Raw genomic sequence first — 23276 nt, 5'->3', positions numbered from 1 at the left:
ATGTTCTCCTGGTAATAGTTTACGTGTTTGTCCAGTTTCTTTTTTTTATCTTAAATGGCATTCATAAAAAAAATCTCCTTACATGACAGATTATTAAGAGATGGCTGGCGTTGGCTCGTCGTGGTCCCATAGCGATGCTAACGTTTTGAAATGAGTAACACAAAATACCAAATGTGTGCATAAGAACTGAAAAAAAGATCCCTTGCGTGTGTTTTGTGAGTTTAGACAGGGAATTTCCTGATTGATGGGGTCCTTCATGTTGCTGCTGCCTCTGCTTTGTTTCTGCCTAAAAATAACCCTGTTATCTATAAATCAAAATCTTAACTGCAGTTGATTATTCCTCTCAATTTCTATCATTTTTATACCTTCTAGTAATCCATGGAGGTTAAACAAAGTAACTATCCTACGTTCGTGTACATCCTTTTTCTTTTCTGGCATCAGGTAACAGGGGTAGCGGCTCACTGTCTGATACATGGATGTGGGGGGTTGAGAAAATACTTTCCAAATACATTTTAGAATGTCAAATAAAATGCTGGCGGAACTTCGTGGAGCTACACGTTTCTCTGAGCGGTCTTTAGCCCCTGCAAGCACTGCAAGGGTGTCGCACCATCCCTGAATCCAGTGTGAAATATGGGCCTGTTTAGTTGAGCACAAAGCTATGCTTGCAGGAAGCCATGACTTATTTTGTAGCATGACAGGCAGCAGCTGGAGACACGTTCTTTCTACCATGTAGGCTAATGGAGGAGCATTTGTTTGGCCCATCATATTGTACTATACTTCATAGACATAGAACAAATAAATATTTATGGTACATAATTTTAAGACAAAATTGGTGGACCTGGATCATATTCTGCTTGGTCGGGAATGACTAAGCTACGCCATTCCTGGACCTACATTTTAAAAGCAAATGGTGATAAATGGATAACTGAAGTGAAAGTGTTTTGCATGATACAATGCAGCACTGGCTCCTAGTGGCAAGGAAATGTGCATTTGTACACTGCTCTGATTAACAAACACCTTTTCCAAATGAAAACATGCTGGATTGTAGACTAATTAAATAGTTCGAAAGCTAAAACACCCTTTAGTAGTGGCATGAAACAGTATTTGCAATTTGTGAAAGAGTAACTGAAAGACTGCCTAAACCAGGGGTGTCAAACTCATATTAGCTCAGGGGCCACATGGAGGAAAATATATTCGCAACTGGGCCGGATCGGTAAAATTGTACATAATTTTTAAAACATTGCCGTCAATTACATGCAGATTTTCGCTATTTGTGGGCCAGCCCTAAATTGCGGGGCGCATCTGTACAAATATTGTCCCAAAAAAATAACAAGAATGCAAATGGACGCGGCAACACTTTGCCCGTATGAGTTCCAACTTCCAGGCGTGTTATATCTCCCGATTTTGCATAAACTTGTATATTGTTCACTGAATGCATTGTGTGCCGGGTGCCGTTAATGAAGTTATAAGGACGTTAATCCTTATCATACGTGTAGTTGAATGTGTGTCTTATTCAGCATGTTTGTGTTTGATTCATGTTTTTTATTTTTTAAACAAACTAACTTTAAATTGTGTTTAAAATAACGACATTCAGAGCAATTCCATGTACAAGTTGCATTGCTCAACTGAGACTTACTTGTGTAATTCTGAATTTATAAGCTTTGATTGTGGCCGGCTGATTAATTGGGCCGACATTACTTTTTCTTTTTCTTTTTTTTACTTTACAAAACTATCTCGCGGGCCGGATAAAACCCCATTGCGGGCCTGATCCGGCCCCCGGGCCTTATGTTTGACACCCCTGGCCTAAACTATCCATATAGGAGTGGATGTGAGTGTGGGTGGTTGTGGACCAATTCAGGTGGTTTTGTATCTCGTTAAAAGTCAACTGATCGACTCCAGCTCATCCTCATGAGAACAAGCATTGTAAAAATGGGGGAAATGTTCATTAAAAAAAAATGTTCAAGATTCACAATAATTTCAAAACGGAAAGTAAAATGTCAAATGGGTGCTACCCAAATCAGTGGTGTTAAAAAAATAAAAAATAAAAGCTATTAAAAAAAAAAAAAGTCAAATAATTGTTACAATCCAAGTTAATTGTATTGCATACAAACTGTGTGAAACACTCTTGAAATTCACACCTTTGAACAACACATTTCACAGTCACTGTTACATATAATGTGTGATAGAATGCAATCAAAGTGGATAAAGTACAGTGTAACAGAAAAAAAGACTGAATGTAATTAGACCAACAATTGGCACTTCATACGTGGTAATTCCTGACCTTTTTGCACGCACACACACAAACATGTAACAAACATTTCTATTTTGGGAGCATTACTTATACAATACATCCCTATCAAGCAGATGTTAAAATCAAATCTGAATCAAAATTGAAAATATGACAAACAAGTGGTCATTCATTTACATTAGCAGCAACTCCACAGACAGGCAGGGACAGACTGCATCCAGTTATTTGAAAACTTTTAAAATAAGGACCTGAGCAACTGTGCCCTTCTTGTACGGGTTATACTACATGGGTAGTTTTGAAAGTCAAGTCCATTATCCACATACGACTTTTAAAACAGTACTGCTTCTGCTTATGCGAAAAGCCTGTAAACATTGTGTTGCAGTGTTTCAACTGTAGTAATAATGTGAAGCTAATGTCGCAAATATTGTACAGTACATTTAGTTATTGCACAAAGAAAATAAATTTCATCCATCATTTAACACTTCAACGATACTAAAATAATTAACCAATCTGCACTGCTTCATTGTTCCCAAAAAGTACTCACTATCCTACATTATCAGCCTTAAAAGCATTGTTCGATTCACAGTCCAATGCAATTTGTTCTTGGGTCCCTATGTCACAATTTGATATGGACTCACATTCTATCCAGTCAAAAAGAAAGGGTGCTTATTTAAAAATGGGCAGCAGCAATATAAGACACACTATACACTATACTATATGAAATCTATACTTTAGTATATATAATATACCAATAGTAGACAAACGAATGAATTGGATGGAGTGCGGCAGAAATATAGGCTGAGTTTGAATCACTGGACTCGATTCCACTATGCAGTGCATTTCAAATCCCATCCACACCAAAACAGACACCTCTGCTCTTGTCACCTGTTTTCAGCGATAGGTCCGATACTGCACCGTTTTGGTATGATAAGACTAAACAAACACTACTATCGCAATCCTGTAATGGAATAGCAGTGACGGGATAGAATAACCGATGACAAACAGCCCCCCTCCCACCCCCCAATTGCTCCGTACTGTCAGTGTAAACACAACATTGCACTTTTGAACAATGCAGTGCAACCGTCGTGTGCAGCAGCAGCGTGCAACGGGGTTACAGACCCCAGCGCTTGTGTGTGTCAAGCATGCATTGTATCAGGTTGACCCCAGAATCTGTGTCCTACACAGCATGCTGAGGGTGTGAATGTACAACTGCGTCAGGGAAGACTGATGAGAACCAGAACACTAGGGCCTCCTGCGGGGGGGAGGAGGAGATAAAATATTAGCAACTGAGAAATAAAAATACCTACAGTGGTGATGCGTAATGAGATCCAAACCTGCAATGTTGAGTCACATTGTTCGGCTGTACTGTATGCCAGTCTTGGATGCGAGGTTGGACCATGGCAGCAGAGATCGTAGCAGAGACTGGGCATGTCGATACAACCTCTGTGGGATGGAGCAGGGGCTCAGGTTGGCTAGAGTTGAACCAATGTGATGGATATAATCAGTGCAACACGAGGTTAAAGACAAATATTTGGATCAGTATAATTTGAAAAATGGGTATATCGCATCCTACAAATTCTTTGATAGCTTGATGGAACTCAATTAAATTGGACAAAGAAACAATATATATCTGGCACCTGCAATGTTTTACCAAAAATAGGAGTGAGTTGAGTGGTTGTACAGTATGCCACTTAGTCATACACATGCAGCGATTTTTTTTTTTTCTTTTTTAGTATGAGCTCTTTTTTTTTTAACAATATTGTGACCTTCTTTTGTATCGCCTACCTCCCTACAATATCGAGATAATTACCATATCGTGATGTTTGGATATTGTTACATCCCTAGTGGGGTGTATCACAATTTAAAAATGGTTGAAATGTTAAAAATCAGTAAATAACCAAATGAAGGAGGAGCCGGAGACAGTGGTTTTTACAATTCTTCTCAGACATGAGCTGCGTTCAAGAGTGCCAATGTATTTGTTGTCAAGCTATTTTCCCTGCTTTAAATTGTTAATATTGCGTAAAAATAACAGACGAATTGGGGTCGGACGATTAATATAAATTTGTGAAAACAAAGAAATTTGACTATATTAGGACATAGGCGATCCTACTTGTAGTTCTCTTTCTTTTGATATTTTACTTGACTAGCGCAGATAGAAGTGGAGATCGCCTTGTACCTTTGATCTGATATTGTTTATTGCAATACAGATTATTTTATTTCATGTAGTTGTTAAATAAATACATGGTAAGAGGACCTTGAAAAAATAATTGCATATTAAATTAAAATTGCAATAGTTTAAGCGGGAAAAAACGCTATTAGATATTTGTGTCCAGTGTGCACCCTGCTAAAATTGCTTCACTTTCTCTCCCTACTACTAAGTGGGTGAACTACTCCAACTATTAGCTTGAACTTTTCCTGACCCGATGCTCCTAAAATTAACTTGCTGTAATTAAAAAAAAAAAAAAAAGATTAAAGGACAACAAAAATGTCCTTGACAAAAGGATATAATATTGTCCAAGGTGGATGACCCCCGTTGATGTAGAGCACATAAGTGAATCCATCTTTCAGGACGCCACGTATGGAGTAGTAGTAGGGCAGGTAGTGGTGTTGCTTGAAGTCCCTGTTCTCGTAGAAGTGGATGGCAGTGTTGTTGGTGGTGAGAACATGCAGGTAGATTGCCTTGCAGTGGTCCTGGGCTGTCGTGGAAATGTGCTCCTTCAGACTGTCCAGCAATAAGGAGCCTGAATGGAGACACCAAAGATCAATCAGTGTCAAAATACATTTTTCATGAAGATGAAGATTTTGTGGCGGTATTGTGTCTGGTGATAAAGGTGACAAATGTCAGACAAAGTTTTAAAATGCTTTCAATAAACAGTACCTATGCCATGTTTCCTGAACTCTTTAACCACTCCCAGGCTAAGGATGTAGGCTACCTGTGTGTCCACAGGGAAACTGGATGCAAGAACATCTCCATCCTGACACACAATAAATAAAAACAAGATGACATTAACATTACTGTAACATTCAGTGTACAGTGGTACCTTGACTTACAGTAGGAGTTAAATTTTCTCCATGACCGCACTCATAACTCAATTGGCTTCTACTAAATATCAAATCAATTTTCCCCATACAAATGAACCGAAATGCAATTAATCCATTCCAATCTCCCCACAAAACCAAATTTTTGTTTAATGTTTTTGATAGACTTGTTGTTGTTGTTGTTTTTTTTTTATCAAAGTATTTTGATCATGCACATAACTAAAAACTATACTGTGCTTAAATATAGGGAAATAAAACACTGAACTGCATGAGATATTAGCTCAACACATGAATGTCTTGATTGGTCGACTGAAACTTGCCAGCCTTTGTTTCGTATAGCAAAGAATGAATTGAAGGTGAACAAACTAACATTGTTTTTTTTTGTTTTTTTTAATAGTAAATCACTGCAATGAGAACATCTTACTTCTTTATGTACTTTTGTCCGACCTTTGATCTCGGCCACAATCATTCCCACAATGCCTCCTCTGAAGGTGGCAGCGAGAGAGAAGAATTTCTTGTTCGAGGTGATGTCCTGGTACCATGAGTCTGGGTACCTGGGGTCAAAGTCACAGGTCAAAACACACCAGTATTCGACAATCAAGCCCAGAACACTTTAAGGATGCCATTGCCAACATAAATATAAATGTTCTTACTCAATTGGGAACCAGTCACCACAGAGTACTTTCACGCTGTCTATGTCATCGTGGCACAGAAACCGTAGCTGGACTTCACTGAGAGCTGTGGGAGGCACCACGTCACTCATTCACACCTGGAGAGTGGGGAGGAAGGTTGGGGGGGAAGAGAGATTGAATGAGCTACTGTCACGACTCAAAATACACTACACAGATTAGCTGATTCTTGTTTTTGTAAGAGAACAAATCAATATAAAGTACACTAGTCATGTTTTGCAAACTGGGTTAACAAGTTTAGGTAAAGGCTAATTCCAGCTGTTGACAAATGATACAAAATAGAATGCAATGTTATGTTACCAGAAGATACAGTTTACCCTGTGGTAACCTTGCTTTCAGGTCAATAAAATGCAAAATACATTACACTTCTAATCAACATTAGGTAGTGGCTACATATACAGATTAGCAAGTACAGAACCAGGAACTTCTCGGTGTAATTTTCGTCATAAAGGTTTGCAAAATCACGAACCAATTCCACATGACTGCAGACCTCGGTAAAAATGCCTTCACAACTTGACCACACAATTTAAGAACAGTAACAAAGATTTTAACAATGTGGTCAAAATGTCTGCACAACTTGGACACAAAGCTAAGAATCTGAACACAGACGTCACAATTTCAGTATTCAATAAATTGAAAAAAATGTTAGAATTATCAAAGACAAACAGCTTGCCGCTGCTACAAGTCAGTTCAAGGTAGCTAAGATAACCTTTTGGCTAGGCTAACGGGTTCATACCTTATTTCAACCCTCACACCGAAGGAAAGTCAAGGATGTTTATATTGTTTTGTTATAAACTGGGCGGATCCCTACTTTGGATGCGACATGACAGAACACTCGTCCACTATTAATTTTCATTACTGTTTAGGATGCTAAACCGAAGCTAACAGAAGCTAACCTAGTCAAAGCTCGCTACCGGATGTTTTTTTTTCCTGTTTACGGCAGCTACGCAAATGACGTCACGACACCGTAATGGCAGGGTTTTTTTTTGTACTTCCACCTACTGGCCACTTAATGTATCGTTACCATCGTCAGAATAGAAGGATACACACCATTCTTTTTTTTTCTTTTTTTTTTAAACATTTGGGTTTTTCTTTTTTTCTTTTTTTAATTTAAACTTTAAGCTTTTTTATTTATTTAATTGCAATGTTCAATGCATATTTGGAATTTTAGTTGTCCTTTAAAGCATTTTCCTCCATATGCAGCTCTTACTGTATATTCGCAAAAAGGTAACTATTTGGCGTTCAAGTCCAGGATAAACCTAAAATGCACTATAATCTTTACAGGTGACCTTAATTTGACTTTATCTAAACTTTAGAATGCACAGGTCCAACTGTTGTATATTGTATATATGTGATATTAAAACAAAATTAAAAAAAAATCTATCAATATTTTTTTATAGATTTTATTATTTATTTATTTTTTATTTTTTTTGCACAATTTGCTGTAGATTAGATTCCATGATAATGTCACTGTATGTATACAAGTACTGAGACAACGAAAACGCGGTTTAGTATCAAACCAGAAATCCAAAGAAAGAAGAAAGTTCAGAGTGAGGAGATTTTAATGGTAGTAAAATATATGTGAAATAGTAGAATGTTAACAGTGAGACAAGCAGCATGTTTTGTACAGTATTAGCTGCAGGTGGTACAAATATGGCACAAGATGCATTATATGGTAGTTTAGAATAAGTGACTTTCAAGGGTACCTTGATTAGTAGTCAGAAACCATACAAGCATTTCTACAACTATTTGCCACTTTTTTTTTCATAGTGGAGTTTCCAAAGCCGAAGTCCTTGGCTCAAAGTAAGACCTTAAATAAACCTGCTTATCTCCATCTGTTGCCTTCCCAGTGCTTGGCCTGCCACTAAACTTTTTAACAAGCATTTCAAAATGTATTGGAGGAAGGAGAATCACATTTTCTTTTTGCATCTTTTTGATAATGCACAGTGATAGTTACGCAAAAGTCGTGAAAAAAAAGACATTTATCAAGCATATTCAAACAATTTTACATTTGAGACAATAATGAATTTATTAGTACTAGTTATTTTTCATTTGTATATGTAATGATTTCTAAGTCAGCATTTATATTTTTTTGTTTGCAATTTTAAGATTTTTTTTAGTCATTTACCAGGGAAAAAACCTTCATCGCCCACCATGGCTACCACCTTGTAACCTTATCCTCAACACCCCGCCTACCATCGCTCGACTACCTGTGATCAAATAAAGACAAACACAATAAGTGATTGCGTTCAGAAGTTCCAGTGGCACCTTTGAGGATTCACGCCGATAACAGGCCTTCTCACCCACACGCTGCCATTGAGGATCAGGTAGCTACCGTGTGCTTTGCATGATCAAAATATTGTATTTCATCATCATTAACAGGGTGCAACAGGGCTTAAATGTCATTTTCATCCAGCCCACTTTCATATTTAAACTTTGTGTATTGATTGTATTTTTGATTGATTGATTTCTTTTTTTTTCTCTTTTTTTTTTTACTCATAATGTAAGGGAATTCTTCTTCACCACAGAAAAGATTTTGATTCAGCAGTCGTACTTTTGTTACTGAGAATACTTCAGGAGCCTCAAGAGCGTCATTGTTGAAGATATATTTATTCAGGCCCGCTATATCGGCTATGGATTACGGGTGTGTTCAGGTTTCTATCTCTAAAAAAACTGGATGTGGAACAGCTGGCACATTGGTGCCTTTAAAACACATCTAGTGTCTGCCTTGCAGGTCAAGGTAGGAGAACAACCACCGAGAGTTCATAGGATTAATGATGATGAATGATGATAAATTAAGAACTTCACTTATGGTCTTTTATTCAACCATCAGTTGATACAAATTTGTATTAAATGTTGAAAAAGAACAATGAGATGCACCAGTGAGAGTAGCGGAAAACTATGACCAGCATTATTTAATATTATAAAATTATTTTGATTACTATTTTTATATGGCTCCAACTGGATCAGTTGTTTACGTTAAGCAAAGAATGAAGGACCATTTATCAGGCTGGGTCCAGACACATAATGTAGATAATAGACTAGCTGGGTTCCAACACATGTTAGGGGTGGAGGGAAATGAGAATGCTGACATTCTTGCTAAGCAGGCCATCATACTGGATAGAATTCCGCTGGTTATGCCATTACGTAAGGATGAATCCAAAGTATTCATTAAACGTAGATTGCTTGAACTTTGCAAGGAGTACTGAGACAACACTGACACTGCAAGAATTGGTGTAGATAATGGGAAGGAATAGAAACGGAGAAAAAGATTTTTTATTCGTCTTAGAGTCATTATGTTGTAAACTACTCACTGCCACTTTGTTGTACTCTTGTGTCTCGTTTCTTCCACATAAGTAGTTACAGGTTAACTTTTCTTAGTAGTTAGTAGTATCTATCCTAGCTTCTGACTCTTCTTTGCTCACTTGCGTGTCCCGTGCGATTGTTGTTTTTTGTTTTTGTTGTTGAAGTGTCCTCTTATTTATTTTTTGCTAGAACAGGGTCGGGCCTTCTCAAAATGCTTCATACAAATTTGGAAGCAGGACCCTCCAAAAATAAATCACTTATAATAATGTGTTTTTGTTCAACAATCATTCCCGTGAACATTGACAGACAAAACAATTTAAATGCTCCTCCACTAGAGGGCAGTAATATGTGCATCTAGTTTTGGGACATTTTTTGTTGGCGTGTATTCAGACATTTTCTAATGTAAAACATTTCCACCTCACTGTTTGTCAACACTGAATTAAGTGATAAAGAATGTCCATGCAATACATTTCTGAGTAAATTATCACAGTGTAAATTCCAGAAAGCCGTTGACCACACTTTTAAGGTAACTTTGTTCTCACCAGAGTAATACATTATCTAGTAAGTGTAATATTTCACTCCGCATAAAGCAAAAAATCTTCCTTTATACTTCAGTTTAAAAAAAAGAAGCAATATCTGTACATTCATTGCCTTTCTTTTGCGATGCATAGCTAATTTCAATCTATGCCTTCTGTCAGGAAGTTTTTTGTATGTATCTTATTTTTTCTTTTTAATATGACTGCCAGGATGCGTCTGGTGTACAGTTTGGGTCTCCTTTTGGCCCTGCTGCATCTGTCTACATCTTTGCTGTTAGGAGCCTTCAACATTAAGTCTTTTGGTGACAAGAAAGCCTCCAACACAACCTTGATGAACATCATCACCAAGGTCAGATACACGTTCTGATTTGTGGATGATGATGACCATATGGAGGAAACGGTGTGTTCCATTGATGCTATGGTGACATAAAATGGAGACAATTAATTCCTGTATCTGCACCTTTATCAAGATGGCGGGGTGGGCCTGCTGGTGGTGTCTGGGAACCGACTCACCAGTGCCAAATGACTGGGACTAGCCACAATCTACACACGGACATTCAAGATGAACTGAGCGAGCAGTGTCTAGGATAGTATGGGATGGATAACGATAAAAATTAATGACTATTCTAAATAATGTATATGATTGATGCGTTATAGTAATGGGTCGATGGGGACGGGTCTCGAATAAGCTTCGGCTTCTACCCGTCAGCCCTTCTTTCGGATGTCAATGTTGCAAATGATGTGATGTGATTGATGTAAACTGTAATGTGTCCGAAAGGAAAAAATGAATAAACTAAACCAAACCAAAGATCCTCACAATAAAAACTTTTTGTGTTACATTCCGTTCGCTGTTGAAGTGACACATAATGGCCTAATTTACTAGTCAGCATGTGGAGACAACAAGCAACAGGCAAGAAAGGTTAGAAGTTACCCTGTTCAAAACTAGGACGCGGATTACTGCATTTCATTGAGCATTGTGAGTTGTGACCAACAGCAAACACATTAACCAAGCATTTTATTTTGCTTGTTGCAGATCGTTCACCGCTATGACATCATTCTGATCCAGGAGGTCCGAGACAATGACCTCTCAGCCACCAAAAAACTCATGCAGCATGTCAACAGGTTAGGATAATATAAAATGTTACATATGGTTGTTCATAGCAATTTTATTTTCATTATAGTATTAAAGCGTGTTAGAAATACTAATTCTTACCGTTTGTTTTTTTTCAGAGGTTCTCCACAATTTAGGTACAAGCACATTGTCAGCGAGCCTTTGGGTCGTAGTTCTTACAAGGAACGCTATCTCTTTCTATACAGGTATACGCCGGCGTTTTAGAAGTTGCATATTTTTCTTTATGGTTAGTTTTAATTTTTTTTTGATACAGTTACAATGACTATTAATTAGTTCTTTGAGCAAGTTTGTTCGTTTTTATTATTTCCAAAATTGCTTCGTTTAGTTTTATTGTTAGGTTTAGTATTAGATTTTTTATTTTATTTAGATTTGTTTTTTTTAAATATTCTGAGTAATTGTGGGGTGTTGTATTAGTATAAGCACATACAGCTGCTCGATTATGGGAAAAACAATAATTCTAACTATTTTGCCAATAATTGAAATCACGATTATTCAAACGATCATTTATATTTTAGTACTAAACAAGAAATGTTAGTTCATTTTGGGCCAAACAGAATTTATAATAATATACTCATATACATACATACATATATATATATATATATATATATATATATATATATATATGTGATGTTGGCAAAAATGACATTGTGCACTGCGCAATACGATGTAGGATGATCATTTATTTTTTGGTACTAAACAAGAAAATGTTTAAATGTAAAAAAACACCTTTTTATTAATTTAGTTAAAAATAAATAAATAAATAAATAAATAAATAAATAAATAAATAAATAAATAAATAAAAGGTGCAAATGTATAAATAAAAAAACGATTATGCTGATTTTGTAATAATGGAAATGGTGATTGAATTTTGATTAATTGCACAGCCCTAGTATAATAATAATAATAATAATAATAATGTAAATTACAACTCTCACTGTTCAGCCTTTCTTCTGTACATAAACACATTTTAAAATAAACCCTGAAAGTTCCTCTATGAAATTAACTGATAAAGAAGAAAATCACACACGTGTCCACACACACAAATACAAAAGTGTCTTGTTTCTTCTTACAGTATGTATTATTGTGACCTTATGTAATGTAGTATATCATCACTAACATATTAATTAATGTTTCTTTGCAGGGAAGAGACCGTGTCAGTGAGCAAAAGTTACACTTATGACGATGGTTGTGAGCCGTGTGGGAACGACACTTTTATACGGGAGCCCTTTGTCGTCATGTTCTCCTCAAATGACACTGGTAAGGACTGGAAGGGATTACTAAATAACATAACTTCGCTTTAGATTCCATTAGCTTCTCTATTGTCTGTGCAAATTGGCTATGCATCTGTATAATTTCTATTGTTTTAAATCCAAATGACTGCTGAAAAAGATCATCACATGGCCTAGCTCATTCTTTGGATCACTGTATTGTGTAATAACTATTGATTGTCCACACTATAAAACAATTGGAATTAATATTGGCGTTAACATTCCCATATTGTCTCTTACCGAGTCCCTTCTTGTTTCTAGTCGTGAGGAATTTTGTTCTGATCCCACAACACACTTCGCCAGACTTCGCCTTGCAGGAGGTAGACGAGCTCTACGATGTGGTGACTGATGTTCGCGCCAGATGGAACACCAACGTGAATATAGTTTGATTGCGTAACAAACCGTTCGTTACACTGTATGAAAGTGGATGAGTGACACTCATGCGTTTGGAAACTGCAGGACATCATTCTTCTCGGGGACTTCAACACAGACTGCACCTATGTCACAGAGTCAGAGTGGACGCAGATCCGACTCTTCACGGACAAGAGCTTCCATTGGTTGATCCCGAATGAGGCTGACACCACCGTGTCACACACTGATTGTGCATATGACAGGTATGATACACACAAATTCTGTGTAGGCGCACGCCATGCATGTACACTTCATAGAAATATGATCTGAGAATTGAAATCAAAAATATTTTACACATGAAATACATTTTACACAAATAGATATTAAATAATAATAAAGTAGAACATATGATACAGATCTTGTGCCTCAGTAGTTCCAAGCTTCTTTGTGTTTTTAGGATTGTGGTGACTGACGACATGAAGAAGGGAGTAGTGGACCACAGCGCTGAGGTGTACGACTTCATGGTGGATCTGGATCTCAGCCTCAGTATGGTAAATATGAACGGACATTATTGCAAAAATGGGAGCAATTTCATACAGAGGTACACAGAAGGAGCACGCCTTCAAATAACTGGTGGTGAGTGGGGTGAAGGAACAACATGGAATGAGGAAAGCATACCTCATCGACATCTGGATGTTATGGTATTGATACGCATGATTCAGTCTGAACTCATTTCAAGTAAACATACAGTAATGCAATTTTTCCCCAAATTATAGCAGCTTCAACTGTCTTGGAGATGCATCTGTCAAAACATTCCAATGTTTAAGAATTACAGCACACTACACATATATTAATATAACTTAAGAATATTATATTACTTATTTTACCATTATTCCACTCAATAGCGGGACTGAGTCCTTCAGGTGCTCCTTTGTGCTAACCACCGTCAGATTGCAGCAGGGGTCAAATTCATACAGACTCAAATGCCTGTTTTGTATGGAGGACCGAAAATCACAAAATTCAAACTAAATAAATAAATGTGAGAATTAAAACGGATATAAAAATATAATTTAAGACACACTTAGGACCGCCTCCTCATTTGAATTACATTTCATGTATTTCATGCTGACAGCGTCTGCAGCATGAAATAAACACGAGAGCAGTGTTTTCATTTATGGATTGATATTTAATTCCATTTATATATTTATTTAGTGTTTATTTCCACATTTATTTGTATCTTTTGAATCCCATCCCATTTCTCAATTTTATTTTTACTTAGTACTTATTTATTCATTCATTTATTTATGCATATTTTGTTTTTATTTACATTCATATTTATTTTTGGGGATTTATTTTGTAATGTATATATATATATATATATATATATATATATATATTTCATTTTTATGTCCATAGTTTTATCTGCAGCTCAAGAAAATTAAATTTGGGGGGCACACATATCACTTCATCCTACAAAAAGTCCTTGTATATAACTGTTCCATACCACATGTGTTTATGCTTTACTGTATATTAGTATTCTTATGTTAAATGTTTATGTAAAAAAAGTCAATTTTCTTTCTCAGGCATTGGCTGTCAGTGACCATTACCCTGTGGAGGTGAAGATGCTTGTTTGAGCCCATGATTGCCGAAACATCAGCATCAAACTAGACCATCGGATTCCCCCACGCGCAATCAAAGCATTCACTGGGACTCAACAAAAATCACAATCAATTAAATCTTTGCAAAATACAGAAACTGTCTTTTGTAACTTGATGCATAACTTTTCAGATGCTTTACATGGACAGTTGAACACACAATTTAGTCTTGGTATTACCAAACATTAAAACTGTATTGAATGTACACTTGGTGGTCGAGTGGTTAGCACGTCCGCCTCCCAGTTCTGAGGACTCCGGTTCAAGTCCAGGCTCCGGCCTTCCTGGGTGGAGTTTGCATGTTCTCCCCGTGCCCGACATACATAGCAGGTTAATTGGTGCTCCAAATTGTCCCTAGGTGTGCTTGTGAGTGTGGATGGTTGTTCGTCTCTGTGTGCCCTGCGATTGGCTGGCAACCAGTCCAGGGTGCCCCCTGCCTACTGCCCAGAGCTAGCTGAGATAGGCGCCAGCACCGCCCGTGACCCTTGTGAGAAATAAGCGGTCAAGAAAATGGATGGATGAATGTACACTATGTTTTTCAATCAAATATCATACACATATGTGTGCCTCATCTTTTCCAACCTATTGTATGCTCACAAGCTCTAAATTGAATTACATTCAGTTATTTGTATTCACATACTGAAGTGCCAATTCATTAAATTAAAAAAAAGCTTTCACGGAAAATTCTTGCACACATTTGATCGTTACATATAGAAACACAATTATGTTATGTTGTGTATGAGACACAGCGTTAATCGCTTACTTTTTTTGATAATAGATCAGCCAGGACAACTCATGCTTAAGTGCACAGTTTGTAGAATGAGCATTTTATTTCAAGATACTAGCGTGTGTATCTGTACAACAGTGGCACAAATTACACTTCAAGGCTGCAACAGAAAAAAATCAAATGAAATGTGTATTTAATTGTAACCATTAAATCTACATTTCAACAACAAACCAGATCAAATTGAATACAGGGGGGAGGGGGGGGATTTGGGGGAGTTGCACCAAGTTTTCATGTACAGTATGAATTATGTCAGGCACTTCAATGATGAGACTGTGATGCTCGTTAGAATTACCTGAACTCCTGGTGTGTGAGGTGAGCTACGTTTGCCCAAACTATCAATCAAGCAAACGGAACCAATTCATCATACTACATTGCATGGACATCTGAACAGGCCTTCAATAGTCTGACATGACCCAAATAGCATAATGAGTAAATTCTCTTGATGATATTGGAAAGATGTTTCGAACCTGAAGTAGCAGTAATTGGACAATGACATCACAGTATTGTTGTTGTTCAGTCAGTCAAGCTGGTGTGGAATGACTTCTGATCAAGGACCTTCACTTAATTTGTAATCTCATGAAGCCTTCCTCTTTTTGAGCATCTCAAGATACGTACGGAGTGACTTCTGGATGGCGTCTTTGGTGATGAAACTCACAAAGTTTTGGACGTCAGCCTCTCGTTTGGACGTCAGCTTGTCGATGGTCGGCTTCCTCATCATGGACTTGGTGATCTGCCTGGCGTGGGCTGGAAAACAGAAAATGGATTGCTCAGGTCACTGACTCGGAAAAGGTTCTAAAGGCATTGTTTGACTTGACTGCCATTCAAAACATCTGGCAGTACATTCAAATTTCCAGGGATCCTCAAAAGTGCAAAAAATGTAAACAAGTACAAGTAACATTTATACATTTGTAAGTATTCCTGTGTACCATTCACACATTTAAAGTATCGCTAAGGTGAGGAAACTAAATTAAAGAATTCTCCCAGTGGAAGCAAGGTAAAATTTACAACATAAACAATTGATGTTTCATATCATAGCTATGCCATATATTGTTATAGCACACAGCTTTACCTGTGTGTATTATACTGTATGTATGTTGTTTGTATGGGTTGCTGCTCTGTGTGAGTTAAGTAGCAGCTGTTTGATGCTTTACAATTCCCTAACATCTATGCTAATTTCTGCTTGCCAGTCTATGGCGTTACATTTATAAAATAGCATTAAGCGAACCTATGGTACTTTCTTTAGGCAAAATGATTTGGTTGAACATTTTAGTGTGCAAAAATACAATATCTCTTGTTTTGTATGTCAGTTTTATGATTAATTAAGCAGCTTGTAGAATGCACATTACATTAGGCCCCAGCTGATAGGCATTTTTTGAAGTCGATGCTGATTTTTGGCAGGGAAAAAAACAACAATTACCAATTAATCTGACGATTATTTAAAAGACATATAATGCATTATAACACATATAATGCAGAAAATTAACCCCTTCCCCAATTTCATTTCAATGGGTGCCACTTGCGCACAAACTTTCACTTTTAAGATTCTCTGCTTTGAATGACGAATCCATATAAAAAAAATTCATGAAGCATACAAGGTTATTGTATAGATTTATGTGTCAATAATAAAACCATTCTTATTTACAAATGCTGTAAAGCATTAACATTTTCTTTTATACATTTTATCTTGTGTTATTTTCCACAAGTCTTGGGACTTACTGGGCTAACCTGGGATTTCGGGGATTGTATGTCGTGCCATGTCATGTGGAAATGTGCGCTAAGACATAAAAAAAAATAAAAAATAAAAAATCCTTTATTTTTGATAAAAGAAAGTCTTTGAATACTTGAAATATCAACTTTATATTATAACTTGAAAGGACAATGACAATAAAAATAAGAAACTAATAAGAATAGAATAAACTTAAATATAGCAACTGAAAAAAAACATAAGAACAAATATTGACTGTTCCTCTGCATTTTGGCCTCTTGGGGGCAGTGTGGTGCCTTGCATCCATGACGTACTCAAAGTGAGTACAGAAGAAACTTGCGATTCAATTTTACTAAAATAACTAGTTTTTCACACATTGGGAAGAATTTGTGCCTTTGCATAGTGTTATCTCAAATGTGGGTATGCATTCCCACAAGATTTGTGTGTGGATATTTGTTATGTGAAGGAAACACACTCCCAAAGACGATGCTACCTTCCTGTTAGCATTTCCTAACTTCCTGTTATCGCTAGGCTATGTTTTAAAAACAAAGCATGTTTTGTATTTAAATATACAGTGGATGTAATTCTTAACATTGTGTATTTTTGTTTTCAGTAAACTCCAACTGCAGTGTCATTAAACAGCTTAAAGGATGATTAGGGACAACAGAATAACATACGCTACACACTTGCTAGTTGCTAATGCTATGCAAGTAAAATGGTGCATTCAGGGTACTTTCACAGCATCAGATACTTCGGTTTTCTTCGATAACGTTTTCAGGGGAAAATAATTGGCCAATTGTTCTGGCTGATGTTTGAAGGCCAATAATCGGCCAATTATAATCGGCAGCCGATTAATTGGTCAGGCCCTATATTACATGCCTCTTAGACAGCTGAGAGATAGAGAGAACTTTAAAGTGTTTTAATAAGTATAAATGTGTTTAAAGTATATTGAAGTGTAAACTTTTTTTTTTTTTTTTTTTTTTTTAAATCAAGTCAAGCTTTTTATATGGTCTCGCTATAGCAGATTTTCACATGCATGCGCATAACCGCTAAGCCAAAAATAAACACGGACTCTGGCGCTAGCCAAATGTAGTGGTCTGTGCTCCTCCCACTATTACACACCTGGAATGGCCAACCACTTGCCCATCATCTGCTCGGCTGAGGTCATGAGCTTATCTTCTGGTACTATCTGGTCCACCAGTCCTATCTTCAGAGCCTCCGTTGGACTGTAGAGCAGCCCCAGCGCCAGGCTCATCTCTGTGTTGCGGTGACCCACTGTGTTAGCCATCGCGTCTTTAAACCTGTGAGCAGCAAAGACAATACAAGTGTAACTTTTATTATCATGACATTGCTACCATATTTGGCCTCAGTATTGCAATGTGGGGAATTGTTACCAAAAAGGCGCAACTATGCCGAGCTGAGTCTCATTAAGGCCGATGCTATACCGTGGGTTATCCGCCATTATTCTATAGTCACAGGTCAAAGACATTAGACAGCCACCTGCAGGACTGGAGCCCTGTGGAAGGAAGGAAAACTACTGTTAAGTTTTTTTGTTCTTGTCAAGGTCTCAGTATTAGTTGTGATGCAGGTTCAGTTTCATGTACATTAATTGCAGCTACAATGACCATGTTGGAGCTGTAGAGTTTCAGCCACATCTCCTGAACAGCTTTCCAGAACTCCCCACAGCTTTCTGGACTCTTTCCATACATCTCCAAGATATCAAGCCCTGCTGAGAACACCTTGGGTACACCCTGGATCACAACAATAAATAAATAAGAAAACTGTGTTTAAAAAAAAAAAAAAGAATACATTGAAAATGTTGCAAAGTTTTGTACAGAAGTGATGATGAGGCCTCGGCAGCTCTTGTCCATCTCTAGCTTCTCCAAGCTGATGCAGAACTCTGTGAGGAAGTCCAAACTGAGGCTGTTGACCGGCGGACTCTGCAGATGCATCACAGCCACACCTACACAAGACACCCGCCGACATACATAAAAAATAAAAAAATAAAAAAAATAAGGCCAATTGGTACGGCTGTTAAAAATAACGTTAGTCACAGAAAAAAGGCTACATGCGGAAAAAAAATAAGAGCTTGGCAATTAATCGTAATTTGGATTGTAGCTTCTCACAATCAGGTATATGCAAGTTTTTGTTGTCAAAGACAGGTACCCTAAATAAACTGCAGCAAGCCTGTGACGTATACTATTTTCACATCCCTGAGCGAACCTTGTTGTTATGTTTATTGACACACCAGATGGAATTTACTGTAAAACTAAACACACAACAAAAATATTTTTGTCTAATTAAGGGATGGAAATTTGGATAAAATGTTTTTTTTTTCCTTAGATCGATTAATCAATTAACAGTCACAATAATTTACAGATTGTTTATTGAAATACTCGTAAGTGAGCGGCACTAAAATTGAAAAATGTGCAGCTAATCCATGTGATAAGTAGCAGAATCGGCCGATCTCACTCATGACTGATCGGTATCGGAATTGGCAGCATTCCCTAATGTTTTCAATACGGAGTAGGGACACATACATTCTAATTCTCTAGTTAGCCTGCGGCTGATTGAATAGGAACCGGACATGTTCAAACCTAAATAAGAACCTTTTTTGTCTATTCATCATTTATCAACATCTCGTTTTGCTGTACACCAACTACCGGTATGTTGATGCAAAGTGGGTTGTACTCACTTTTGTGAGATACTCTATATTCAAAAGTCATACTCGGGGAAAATTCTAATGTTTCAGCCTTCTCATGTAGCTGAACAACTTACTTACCCAATCCGTCAATTTTCACCCCAAATAAAGTACAAAATGACCTTAGGACATACTTTAAGCTGTAAAAATTACCTGTACTCTGGTCAAAATTGACTGAAATTTTAGACGATGTGGAGTTGCTCCTCTGCTGTGCAGCCAGCACGGTAGATGCACACACTCTGCCATGACTGCTGTTGAAGTACAGCTGGGAAATAAAGCCTGGACACATATGCAGACTTACTAAACACAAGAAAGAACTCTCTTCAACTTAAATCTGCTATTGATGCTACTATCCACGCACCTATTTTCTCCTGAATGCATTTGGTTTAAAATGTGCAAACGACACAATACACAAGGTCTAGTTTAAATATAAACACACATTAAGTACGGTTTTTACTGATGATAATAATGATGATAAGGTTCTCGTTTGAATGCAAGACCCTCTGTGACCTTTGCTCCACATTCAGTTAGCGCCGCCGCCACCAGCCAACCTAGCGTAGTTTCACGTTGATTCTTCGGTTAATAGCTAAGACACAACGTGCTCCCAGCATTGTAAATCGCTATCCGCGCGTCATACCTGATAAAGCACGTTTATTCCCCAAAGCTGCCCTCAACGCCATTTTTCGTTTGCAGCTCCGACAGGACAAAAAATATAATCAGACCTCTTGGGACAGCGCTCCCAATGTATAGTGGCCATAATATGTAATTACAATTTCCGGGTTCATGGGCTATAAAGGTTTTCCCACACAAATGTGTGCTGTAATAATTAGTGTTGGTTAGTGACAGACAACTATGGAGTACCAAAACTGGCAAAATTCAAAATAATAAATAACTAAATAAATAAATAAATGACTAAAAGTGTAAATAAACATGAATTTAAAAAATATATAATTCGAAAATTATATATAAAAAAAATATTTAGTCATGTATTTATTTATTTAGTCATTAATTTATTTAGTGATTTATTTATTCATTTATTTAGTCATTATTTATTTATTTATTTAGTCATTTATGTATCTAGTCATTTATTTAGTCATTTATTTATTTTGAATTTTGGCGGTTTTGGTCTTCCATAGACAACAACCTGTTTAACTTTAAGGACCCAATTTATGAATAAAACATGATCTTTCTATATCATGTTTTGTCAAGTTGGCATGTCAGTGATAACTTTTATCAGAGAAGTCAAAACCAAAACGGTATTCTGGTGATAAATTTTTTTCTGCCCGACGACAGCTGTATGCATTTGTACATTAAAATATACTAAGATACTCTTGTACATTTGTTTAAAAAAAAACAAAAAACAAAAAAACATACACATATTTTGTCCTTATTTAAAATTGCATTTGGGTCATACATATTTTATCATAAAAAAAATCACTATAGAATATATAAATAAAAGCCATAAAAGTTGTATGTACAGTACATGTAACTGGAAGCGTACATATTGCATAAAATCCTTCACTAATATAATTGTATTATTCCATTTAAATATTCAACAATTATGAATAGTTAGTGGCTGACAACAACGACACTGGTACTTTATTTTCTACTGTCAATGGTAGAATCATCTCCATCCATCCATCCATCCATCCATCCATCCATCCATCCATCCATCCATCCATCCATCCATCCATCCATCCATCCATCCATCCATCCATCCATCCATCCATTTTCTGAACCGCTTGCTCCTCACAAGGGTCGCGGAGGTGTTGGAACCTGGTGCTGGGTAGTAGGCGGGGTACACCCTGAACTGGTCACTAATCAATCGCAGGGCACACAGAGACGAACAACCATCCACACTCACAAGCACACCTAGGGACAATTCGGAGCACCCAATTAACCTGCCAAGCATGTCTTTGGAATGTGGGAGGAGACCGAAGTACCCGGAGAAGACCCACGCAGGCACGGGGAGAACATGCAAACTCCACCCAGGAAGGCCGGAGCCTGGACTCGAACCCGAGTGCTAACACAACACTTCAAACTAAACAAAACTCACCCACATGGAACCAAGACATGACAACCTCAAAGTTGCTGAGGTAAAGACCAATCAGTGGAGCACATTGAACATATTATAAATACATTTTCAGTCAATTAAAGTTCATTTAAATTTTGGATGGACAGTTCGTAAATCTTGACTGGCATTCTTTCGTGACTCAAAATAAATCGAATGTTTCTCCTGTAGCTTAGATCTTAATCCTTTCTTCATGTGTGCTTTTTTTGACACAGTAATTGGGCAGCATCTCAATCCAATAGCCATCATCTCGTGCCATTTAATATGGATTTAAATACTGTAGCTCCCCATTGAATAAATGTTCCTCTGAGCTCAATGTAAGAAGAAGGACTATTTTCGTCTTTGTACACAAACAAACAAACAAACAAACAAACAAACAAACAAACAAACAAACTGGTATTGACAAATCCGAGCATATGTCACAAGTTAAAATGATGGTCTTGGTGAAATGACACCCTCCGTTCATTGAAAAACATTGTACTTTGGATCGTTGTAATTTGATTTATGAGGATTATTTTAATTTCACAATGTGATGAAATATTGTTTGACTACGATAACAATCTGCCTGGTTTGTATGCGAGTCACAGGCAAAAGCAACGGCGTACGTTTTCACTGTTTAAAGGAAGCATTTACATTGCATTGCATTGCATTGCGGAAATATTGGAACTGTCAATACTGTACTCCATCCATCCATTCTGTGAACCTTATCCTCACGAGGGTACCGGGCATGCTGGAGCCTGTCAAGAGATGTAAGACACAAAGGGGAAGTCAACCACAAAATATTTTTCTTGACAGCATGTTCTATGCAGCCCCACTGGTCTTAATACGGTATTTTGGCTAATAGTGCGTTGCGTAATCCAGCATCCCCCCCCCCAACACGCACACACACACACACAATATCACAAGGCGGCCATTTTGCCACTTGCTGTGAAAATGACATTACAGTTGCTCAGGTCTCAGGAAACGATCAATCACAGCCCAGCTTCAGAAAACAGGTGAGCTGTGATTGGTCATTACCTGAGCCCTGAGCAACTGTGATGTCATCTTCAGTTGACAGCAAGTGGCAAAATGGCTGCCGCCTCAGATGGATAAAAACAGCTGGATTTTGCTACATAACTCATATTCCACAAGTGTAATATTAATCAGAATGTAATGTTTAGACTAGTGAGGTAACATAACATATTATTGTCAAGAAATGTTTAAGATAATCTTCTGACTATCTCCTTACAAAACAGACGTATGCACTTATTTTGTCCTTTCGTAAAATTGCATTTTTTATTCATACATCTGGTTTAAAAATGCCTTATATGGACCCCCAATGGTGCTGATGAAAAATTGTGGCCCCCTCAGTTGCCCATCCCAGCTGTAATTGATATTTCAGCATCTGAATCCAGTATTGTAAATGGGATACTGAATGTTACTTTTAGATCAATATAAATGATGAAATAAGATGTCCATTGTGCATGCAGACTTTAACCAGAAATTTGTTGAAATATAATTATTATCCTGTGTGTCAATTCAAATATCGGCAAGGTGTTATGGGAGTATCGATCATCTTGCTCTTGTGTGTGCAACATAAGATGATACTGGACCATTTAAGATGAGAGTGGGTGAGAGAGAGGGGCTCATCATACTGTAGGTGTCAGACAGAGCTCGAGTGTGGTGCGGCACTCACAGATGCTGCTCTTGACCGGTAAGAATCACATTTGACATAAGAGGTTTGTGTTTTTGTTTTGTAAATGGAATTTAATATTTCTGAAAGTGTACGTAGCCTATAGCTCTACTGGA

At 37.3% G+C, this 23276-nt stretch overlaps 3 protein-coding genes across 6 annotated transcripts; 1 reads left to right on the top strand and 2 right to left on the bottom strand.

Moving 5' to 3' along the window:
- Nucleotides 1–1840: 1840 nt before the first annotated feature.
- Nucleotides 1841–6928, bottom strand: naa60 (N-alpha-acetyltransferase 60, NatF catalytic subunit). 3 transcript variants are annotated; one of them, XM_077498697.1, is made up of 7 exons: nt 6446–6665; nt 5941–6056; nt 5712–5841; nt 5127–5223; nt 4755–4989; nt 3583–3752; nt 1841–3500 (listed from the first exon to the last, which is right to left on the bottom strand). In XM_077498697.1, exons 2-6 carry the CDS (start codon nt 6048–6050, stop codon nt 3596–3598), a joined length of 729 nt encoding a protein of 242 aa, XP_077354823.1. In that variant the 5' UTR covers nt 6051–6056; nt 6446–6665; the 3' UTR covers nt 1841–3500; nt 3583–3595. The 3 variants fall into 3 exon arrangements, with proteins under 3 accessions (XP_077354823.1, XP_077354833.1, XP_077354815.1); XM_077498707.1 differs by lacking the exon at nt 6446–6665 and adding an exon at nt 6277–6363; XM_077498689.1 differs by lacking the exon at nt 6446–6665 and adding an exon at nt 6713–6928 and having other exon boundaries at nt 1842–3500.
- Nucleotides 6929–10017: 3089 nt separating this feature from the next.
- On the top strand, nt 10018–14206 carry dnase1 (deoxyribonuclease I). The gene is made up of 8 exons (XM_077502479.1): nt 10018–10167; nt 10852–10940; nt 11049–11135; nt 12095–12210; nt 12483–12595; nt 12681–12835; nt 13030–13123; nt 14156–14206. The coding sequence occupies exons 1-8, from the start codon at nt 10018–10020 to the stop codon at nt 14204–14206; spliced, it is 855 nt and encodes a 284-aa protein (XP_077358605.1).
- An 817-nt stretch (nt 14207–15023) lies between these two features.
- On the bottom strand, nt 15024–20172 carry eci1 (enoyl-CoA delta isomerase 1). 2 transcript variants are annotated; one of them, XM_077502253.1, is made up of 7 exons: nt 20055–20172; nt 19571–19696; nt 18552–18679; nt 18321–18467; nt 18111–18232; nt 17839–18017; nt 15024–15755 (listed from the first exon to the last, which is right to left on the bottom strand). In XM_077502253.1, the coding sequence occupies exons 1-7, from the start codon at nt 20095–20097 to the stop codon at nt 15586–15588; spliced, it is 915 nt and encodes a 304-aa protein (XP_077358379.1). In that variant the 5' UTR covers nt 20098–20172; the 3' UTR covers nt 15024–15585. The 2 variants fall into 2 exon arrangements, with proteins under 2 accessions (XP_077358379.1, XP_077358465.1); XM_077502339.1 differs by lacking the exon at nt 20055–20172 and adding an exon at nt 19779–20045.
- Between the last annotated feature and the right edge of the window lie 3104 nt (nt 20173–23276).

The sequence above is a fragment of the Festucalex cinctus genome, chromosome 1, assembly GCF_051991245.1.
Source record: "Festucalex cinctus isolate MCC-2025b chromosome 1, RoL_Fcin_1.0, whole genome shotgun sequence".
NCBI lineage: Eukaryota > Metazoa > Chordata > Actinopteri > Syngnathiformes > Syngnathidae > Festucalex > Festucalex cinctus.
Note: the sequence above shows the minus strand (reverse complement) of the source record. Positions and strands in the feature narration are given on the sequence as shown.